This window comes from Triticum urartu, chromosome 1 (genome assembly GCF_003073215.2).
Source record: "Triticum urartu cultivar G1812 chromosome 1, Tu2.1, whole genome shotgun sequence".
Taxonomy (NCBI): Eukaryota; Viridiplantae; Streptophyta; class Magnoliopsida; order Poales; family Poaceae; genus Triticum; species Triticum urartu.
In genome coordinates this window covers 259,532,797-259,541,350 of record NC_053022.1, presented here as the reverse complement: position 1 = coordinate 259,541,350, position 8,554 = coordinate 259,532,797, and the positions used below count along the sequence as shown (strand labels likewise).

General features: G+C 51.8%; 1 protein-coding gene and 1 pseudogene across 1 annotated transcript; one reads left to right on the top strand and one right to left on the bottom strand.

The window, feature by feature from the left end:
- The first annotated feature begins 371 nt into the window (after positions 1-371).
- Positions 372-4,160, top strand: LOC125532824 (annotated as a pseudogene).
- Positions 4,161-6,425: 2,265 nt separating this feature from the next.
- LOC125506452 (60S ribosomal protein L21-1) lies at positions 6,426-8,134 on the bottom strand. Its single transcript, XM_048671268.1, has 2 exons — positions 7,817-8,134; positions 6,426-6,923 (listed from the first exon to the last, which is right to left on the bottom strand). The coding sequence occupies exons 1-2, from the start codon at positions 8,051-8,053 to the stop codon at positions 6,666-6,668; spliced, it is 495 nt and encodes a 164-aa protein (XP_048527225.1). The 5' UTR covers positions 8,054-8,134; the 3' UTR covers positions 6,426-6,665.
- Between the last annotated feature and the right edge of the window lie 420 nt (positions 8,135-8,554).

Genomic DNA, 8,554 nt, shown 5'->3' with positions numbered 1-8,554 from the left:
AGCCTCCCCCTACCTTCTGCGCGCGCCATTTTTTTCTTTCCCCTGCTCCCTTGCTCTTCTCAAATTAAACCTCTCATCTGCGACTCCTCTCCTCGTCGAGACCTCCGCCCATTGAATAAATAATAAATTTTATTACTATTTTAGATATATTCCTGGTCTCCGACCTCCCAATAATCCCAATCTTTCCCTGCCCAAAACAAAAGCCTCACCGATCCATCCAAAAAAATCCACAAACACATTCTTAACAGGAGAGATTAACAATGGTCTTCAACTTGGCACAGAGCGTTGTGGCAGCAGCCACCTTCGCTCCATCCACCGCGCGTCGTGTGGCCGCCCCTGCCTCGGTCGCCGCATAGAGGAATGCGTCAAAGATGCCGAGCATGAGGTTGCAGAGGCGGGAGGCTTGCAAGCCGTCAGTGGCATTGTCGAGGTCGGCGATGTCGATGGCGTGCCGGGCTCACAGGTCAAAGGCAAGGAGGTCCAGGGAGCCGGTGTTTGTGATGATGCCACTGGACACCGTCAACAAGTGCGGGAGCGGCCTGAACCGGAGGAAGGCCATGGTCGCCAGCCTCACGGTGCTCAAGAGCGTGGGCGTGGAGGGCATCATGGTGGACGTGTGGTGGGGCACCATGGAGAGTGAGGACCCCGACAAGTACAACTTCGGCGGGTTGTTGGCGCGGCCGGATGCCAAAACCCTAAACCCTAGCTTGCCCTAGCTGCTACCTCTCTCTTTGTGTGTGTGTGACCTTGATTTAGCCTAAGCCAGAAGAAGGAGGAAGAAGACATGGGGCACAAAGAGAACACAACAAGGTTTGTCGGTGCACGAACTCCACCGCCGCCACGAACGACATTTTCTATTTTTCCCTGAGCACGAACTCAGCCCGTACCTGTTACAACGTCTAGGGGGGTCTTATACCCTGGGCCACGTCTGGGCGCACACCCCACGTCCCCGCCCACGTCGAGCGCCTGGCCCAGCCCGCTCTCCATGGACCCGACGCGCCCGACACGCACAGCTCGCGCCCATACACGCGTTGGACGCGTCTGACACGGCGTTGCGGCTTATTTGCCCAACACTTCACCCCCTAAGCCGCGGCTCAGAGGAGGCCGTCGTCCTCGACGCCGGCGTCCGCCAGCAGTGCTCGCTCTGCCAATGGCGCCTTCTGCAGCTAAGGGTAGTCACGCTTGAAATGACCGCACTCACCGCACTTGTAGCAGCGGTCGCGTCGGTTCCCGCTTCTGCCCGACGCCATGTTGTTGTCGTCGTCGTCGTCCCGAGCACCGCCTACTAACGCTCTCGCGCCCGCCATTGCGCCGCCGTGTACATCAGCTCGTCGTCCGCCGTTCGCCGCCGGCTTGTCTGCGCCGTCGCAATCGCTCGTCGAAGACTTTCAGACGACCCAGCGCCTCCTCGAACGCCATGGTGGAGACGTCACAGAACTGCTCGAGTCTGGCCATTACCGCATACAGGCGGTCCGGGACGGAGTCGAGGAGTTTCTTCACCAACGCGGTGTCGTCCAGCGTTGACCCGAGCCCCGCGAAGCGCGCCCCGTGCCATCGAGCTTCCCAGCAAATGAGTCCGGCGTATCGGCCTCCGTCATGCGCAGCATCTCGAACTCTCCGTGGAGAGTGCCCAGCCACGCCACCCGGACTCGATCCGCGCCGACGAACATCGTCTTGAGGCTGCTCCACACCTCCGTCGCCGTCTTCTTGGACGCCACCTGCAACAGGAGATCCTCCGCGAGCGGCCCCAGCAAGTATGCCCGTGTTAGCCTGTCCTTCTTGACCATCACCGCCGCTGTCGCGTCCTCCGATAGCACCACCGCCTCCCACAGCCCGGCAGCGTCCAGGTTGGCCTCGACCTTGATCGCCCACGTGATGTAGTTGTCACCAGTGAGCATCGGGACCGGCGCCGGCAACGAGCTCCCCGTCCTGTCGCCGTACGGCATGATCGACATTGCCAGCGATCGCCTCCAGCAACATGGCTCTGATGCCAATTGTTGGCGCAGCCGGACGCCAAAACCCTAAACCCGAGCTTGCCCTAGCTGCTACCCCTCTCTCTCTCTCTGTGTGTGACCTTGATTTAGCCCAAGCCAGAAGGAGGAGGAGGAAGACACGGGGCACAAAGAGAACACAACGAGGTTTGCCAGCGCACGAACGCCACCGCCGTCACAAATGGCGTTTTCTGTTTTTCCCTGAGCACGAAATCAGCCCGCACCTGTTACAACGTCTAGGGGGTCTTATACCCTGGGCCACGTCTGGGCGCGCACCCCATGTCCCCGCACACGCCGAGCGCCTGGTCTGGCCCGCTCTGCCTGCGTCTAATATGCACGCACACGTCCTGGTCGCGGCGAGCCCGCCCTGGGCCAACTCCACGCACCCCCTATTCTCGCCAACAGAGCGCGCACACACGCACGTTTACGGTGTACTCCTGCACAGGCAACCCCGTGCACCACACACACGCACACACACGCCGTGGACCCAACACGCCCAGTTCGCGCCCATACACGCGCTGGACGCGTCCGACACAGCGCAACGGCTTATTTGCCCAACACGGGTACATGGAGTCATGCAAATGGCGCGCAAGACTGGGCTCAAGGTGCAGGCCGTCATGTCCTTCCACCAGTGCGGCGGCAACGTTGGCGACTCCGTCAAGTACGTCCCCCGCCATCTAATTACATCCATGTCATTGCCTCCCTTTTTTCTGTCCTTCCGTCGGCCAACTGGATCATATGCCGATTGCGTCCCGTGCAGCATCCCGCTGCCCAGGTGGGTAACGAAGGAGATGGACAAGGACCAGGACCTCGCCTACACCGACCAATGGGGACGCCGTAACTACGAGTACGTCTCGCTCGGCTGCGACGCCATGCCCGTCCTCAAGGGCCGCACCCCCGTCCAATGCTACAGCGACTTCATGCGCGCCTTCCGTGACCATTTTGCTGACTTCCTCTGCAACACTATCGCCGTACGTCGCACATCCCTAGCCGCGCGCCTTCTCATAAACTAACTTGGCCTCTGTGTTTGATTGTTGCGGTAGCTAGTTGATTTGCCTTGAGCATGCGTGCTGGAAATCCAAGTCGGCCTGGGCCCGGCCGGCGAGCTGCGTTTTCCTTCTTACCCGGAGAGCAACGGTACCGGGAGGTTCCCCGGCATCGGCGCTTCGAATGCTACGACAGGGTACTTACTGCATGCACAAGTCCAGATTATTTTAAGATGATTGACTGCATGTATATTTCTCGAATTATCAAAGATAAGATTAAAAAATGATTTATTGTATATATTTTTTTTGTCATCTCGAAATTACATGCAAGATCAAAACTTAAGACTATTTTAATAACCATTGTACGTGTCCTTAGCAGCCTGATGGCAGCAGCCGAGGCGGCGGGCAAGCCGGAGTGCGGTTTCACCGGGCCAACGGCGCCGGTGACTACCTCAGCTGGCCGGAGGACACGCTCTTCTTCCGTCAGGATGGCGGCGGCTGGGACAGCCAGTACGGTCACTTCTTCATGTCCTGGTACCCGCAGATGCTCCAGGACCACGGCGACCGCGTGCTGTCGGGCGCGACGTCCGTGTTCGCCAGCACGCCGGGCGTACACCTCTCCGCCAAGGTGGCCGGCATCCACTGGCACTACGGCACCAGATCCCAAGCGCCGGAGTTCACCGCGGGGGTACTACAACACCAGGCACCACGACGGGTACCAGCCCATCGCGCGCATGCTGGCCCGCCACGGCGCGGTGCTCAACTTCACCTGCGTGGAGATGCGCGACCACGAGCAGCCCCAGGACGCGCAGTGCATGCCCGAGGGCCTCGTGCGACAGGTCGCCGCGGCCTCCCGCGGCGCCGGCATCGGCCTGGCCGGCGAGAACGCGCTGCCCCGGTACGACGACACGGCGCACGACCAGGTGGTGGGCACCGCCGTGGAGCGCGCCGAGGAGGACCGGATGGTGGCCTTCACGTACCTCCGCATGGGCCCCGACCTGTTCCAGCCCGACAACTGGCGGATGTCCAAGTCCGGGTCCAAGTCCGGGTCGTGCAGGGAGGCCGCCGAGCGGGAGGCGCGGAGGCGCACGGCGTCGCCCACGCCACGGGCTCGCTCGTGCACGAGGCCGCCGCCGCGCTAGGGCATAGTTGTCACGTTTCACGCCCTGAAGCTGGTGCTTGATGCATTGGACGACTCGGGGTTGTTCGGGAATATATCGATTGCCATTTCCAGCCAAAACTTTGCACAGTTTTTTTTTGTAGGGAAAACTTTGCAGAGTTTGTTTGCGTTCTTGCCCTCTGAATCTCTGATTCTTTGGTTTTTCTTCTCCTACCTGCGTTTGCTTCTTTACGGCGTGTCTAGTTGTCTGCAACTTTTTTAAATAAGTCTTCAAATTTAAAAATGTTCACAAACTTTAAGATGATTGTTAACTTCAAAAGTATCCATGAATGTAATAAATATTAATGAATCTCAAAACATTGTGAATTTTATTTATTCATTGCTTTCTAATGTTCACAAATTAAATAACGCTCATGATTTAAAATGTTTAAAAATAAATAAAAAAGAGAACAAGAAATAAAACTAAACAGGAACAAAACACAACCTTACAGGCCCTCAGCGACCCCACAACCCCGAAGCATTAGAACGCTTCAAACTATAGATAAATTCTTTATCATGTGACGGTGGCCAATTTGAATCCAAGTGTGTTTTTAAGACCAACTTCACCATAAGCATTACTTGTGATACGTGCTCTTACAGCCAACTTTGTTATTGCCTCCTCGCCGAAGGTTTCCACGAAGAGAAGGGGATGGTCTTGCCCCTCAACGGGGTTTGTGAAACTTAACGTTGATGCTTCTTTTGACCATAACTTACTTAGGGGTATGCTGGGGGCGGTCTTAAGGGACGATAAAGGAAGGTTCGTCGCTGGGGAAAATGGTAAGATTGACTGGTGTGCGGATGTACTGATGGTTGAAGCTCTAGCCCTAAAATTTGGCCTATTACTGGCACAGAGGACAGGATGCAACCGTATTATTATAAACTCAGATAATACAGAGGTGATCGACATCATGGAGGAAGGAGGACGATCTTCGGGAGCAGCAGCGGCAATTTTTTATGATTGTTTTTATTTAGCTTGTGATTTTCTAATTTCTAAATTTGAGCATTGTAACAGAGAAGCAAATAAAGCCGTTCATGAACTGGCCAAAATGGCTAAATTTTCTTTCATTTCTGAATGGTTTAAAGAGCAAATAGTGATATTGTACCAATTCCGATAAACGATGTAAGGGTTATCTCTAATGAATAAAGCGTGTCTTTCTTTCCAAAAAAAAAGAAGCATTACCTCTGATACCCAAGGGCGTCCCCTACTTGTAGGCCCTTCTTTTGTAAAGAATTTTTCATCCATTTGAGCACGAACAATAACCTATTTTAAGGGAAATAATCGGCAACTACTAAATGGTAGATATAGCATCTCAAACAATTTAATGATAATGTTTTGCATGGCAAACAATTCAACAAGTCACACAATTTAAACAAAGTTAGTAAATGAATGAATCAATTGTCATGGCACGCATTGGTGTCGGAAGGCATCCATTTCAATCCATGTCAGCCGACATGATTCTAGACTCCTTGGTGATCCTTCGAACCATGCAGGAGAGCAGCATGTGATCATTACAGTACAAGGTTCCGACTGACTTGAAATAAGAAAACAACAACAAAACAGCTAGAACACAAAAAAAAAAACTAAATAGATAGTGATTCAAGGCATTTGGCACCAGCCTTGAACCAGTCTAAAGTTGTGCGTTTGATAAGATAAGCAAGCGGTCAACCGAAGAATACTTGAGTTGACCCTCCACTTTCCTCACCCTCCATCTACCCTGAATTGATTATTGAGAGCTCGAGTCATCTTTTTTCCTTTATGCAAGATTGGGGTTCTTTGAGCGATCCAACTTGATCATTCCATCTACTTGTTCCGTTCAACTTCATCCAACAATGAGTCCTTGCGCTCTTTGTTCTACTACAAATAATTTCACCGCCAAGCTCAACTAGCAAATGAATTACTTGTCAACATAAAGGAAGTGCAAAACATCTCATGGTGAAGTTCCAACAAGCGGACAAGTGTGAAACGAGGGACAAATGGGTATGTTCAAATTGTCCAGACAAACACCCTAATAGCAACAAATTCGTCTGCCACAGCGGTGTACTGTTATAGAGCAGCGACAAGCCAACTCAAGAACTTTGACTGCTCTCAGTTGCCAATCCACATCAAACAATGAGAATCATCATGGAACAAGCAAGTGGAGAAGCAATCCCCCAAGCTATGGCGTGCAAACAAGATGTAGATCAAGCAAGTACGTAATATACAAAATGCACTGAGAAGTAATTGAATCGATTGGGTCAAAGCTCAAAAGACAAACAGCAAGCTGCAGCAGCTCTGCAGTACCAAGGCTGTAGAGGCAAAGAGAACCTTCGGAGGTAAGCAATGTAACTACATAGTTCAACAGAGCACATCATCATTCTTAAGGAAATAGCACAGTATAGCATTTCTGCAAAACTCATGATAGCAACCTACACCGAAAATCTTCTTGACATGAATAAAGACCCAACCCAGACTACTGCTCAGAGAGCAAATCCAACCCATAAGAGCACCATAGATTTGAACTGGTTGTGCAGGCAGATAACCCGAACACCCTAGTAACCACCCTTGAGATCATTGACCACATCGTACGGAATGGGAGTGACGGTCTCGATTGTGGTACCCTCAACCATGAACCCAGGTTTAGGGCCGAGCGGCTGCCTCTTGGTGCTGATGACCTCACCACGTGCCTTGGCTTCCTCCTTGAGCTGGTCATTCTTCACTTTCCTCAGGCGGAACTCCTCCGCACACCTGGATGGCTGCACATGCTCAACACGGACATGGATCCTTTTCCTGATAATGCGGTTTCCAACCTGGACAATGTAAACAGGATTGTGATTGTAAATATATTAGTCCTGAACTTGAGTCTACATGAAATTTTATGATAAAATAGTATGTTCCACTAGAGCACAATACAGCCATATAACCTGAGGTGTAGTTCAAAGAAAACAAAGGGCAAAACATACATATCTTAACACTAACAACAGAATGGATCTTATCTACTTCAGAAAAGAGATAACATGCTAGTATACAGGGCCACAGCAGAATGGATTACTATGATCTTTGTTGGGCAGAAATCCTAGGGGACTGTTTGCTCAGCAAAGCAGTAATCTTCAATATGCCATAATTGTAAATGCACTCAACACTTTATCAGTCTCTAATCACACAACAATCAATAGACGAAACTAATAGAATTGTAAAGCTGGGACAGTCCAAATTTAGTATTCCATGCAATGGAAGCAGCTAAAACCATTTGAGGGAACATGTGTGTACAACAAACACTGAACAACTTCAGCTTCAACCCTCCTCGCCTTAGCTACCATTTGTTCCCATACTGATGACAAAACAACATCTTGGATTACTACAACCATAATGAATCTTCAGAGCATATAAAACATGATAACGTTGGATGACTGCAGCCGCACAAGCATTAACCCACACTATCGCCATTAAATCCTCTGTATGCGACACCTACCAAGCAGGCAGATCTAAGAATGTCAAGCCTTCCAACAAGAGGCTGTAAAAGCCCATTACAGCTACTAAATAAACAGAATCGCACTTGCAAACAACAATCAGTTGAACAAATCCTACAAATGGGAGCCTGCCACGACGGCGGCATCACTGTGAAGCAAGTACCTCAGGGACGCAGATCGACAGAATCTGTGCCAGCACAGCCGCGAGGGAAGAAAATGGGATCGACCTATACCTGCTTGTTGATCTCGACGCCGATGGCGCGCTTGGTGACGTTCCACACGCGTCCGGTGCGGCCGTGGTAGAACTTGTGCGGCATACCCTTGTGCACGGCGCCGTTCACCTTGACATCGACGTACTCGCCGACCTTGTAGGTGCGCAGGTAGGTTGTGAGCGGGATGTAACCCTTCTTCCGGAACGGGCGCGCGAACAGGTCGCGCGTCCGCGACCGCAGACCGTGGCCCGCCGGCATCCTGCTCCTCCTGCTTTGCTTCGCGGGGCGGCGGCGGGAGAAGGGTGGTTGGTGTGGGGGGACTAGGGTTTGCGAGGGTTTGGAGATGGTTCTATTTTATAGCTCTGTGGTGGGGGGTCCGAGTGGTGCTGGGCTGAACTTTTTATGACGGAGTTTCGGCCCATTGCAGATGTAGGAGGATGAGACTTTGGTGGAATTGATACCCCTAAATAAATGGTGGAATTAATAGTTCTCAAAAAAATGGTGGAACTGATTATTCTCAAAAAAATGGTGGAATTGATTTTTCAACTCCCCGCAAAATAAAACTAGTGCTCTAGTGTATAAGCTTATTTCCGGCGATGCGCATTCAGTGGGAGGAGACGTTCCCGTCGACGATGAGGTGCCTACGGCGACTTCGTAAATTTCAAGATGATATGTCGGCTCAGTCCTTCGGAGATGCTCATAGGGGTGGGGTGTGCGTGTGTGCATTCATATGGATGGGTGTATGCGCGTGTATATGAG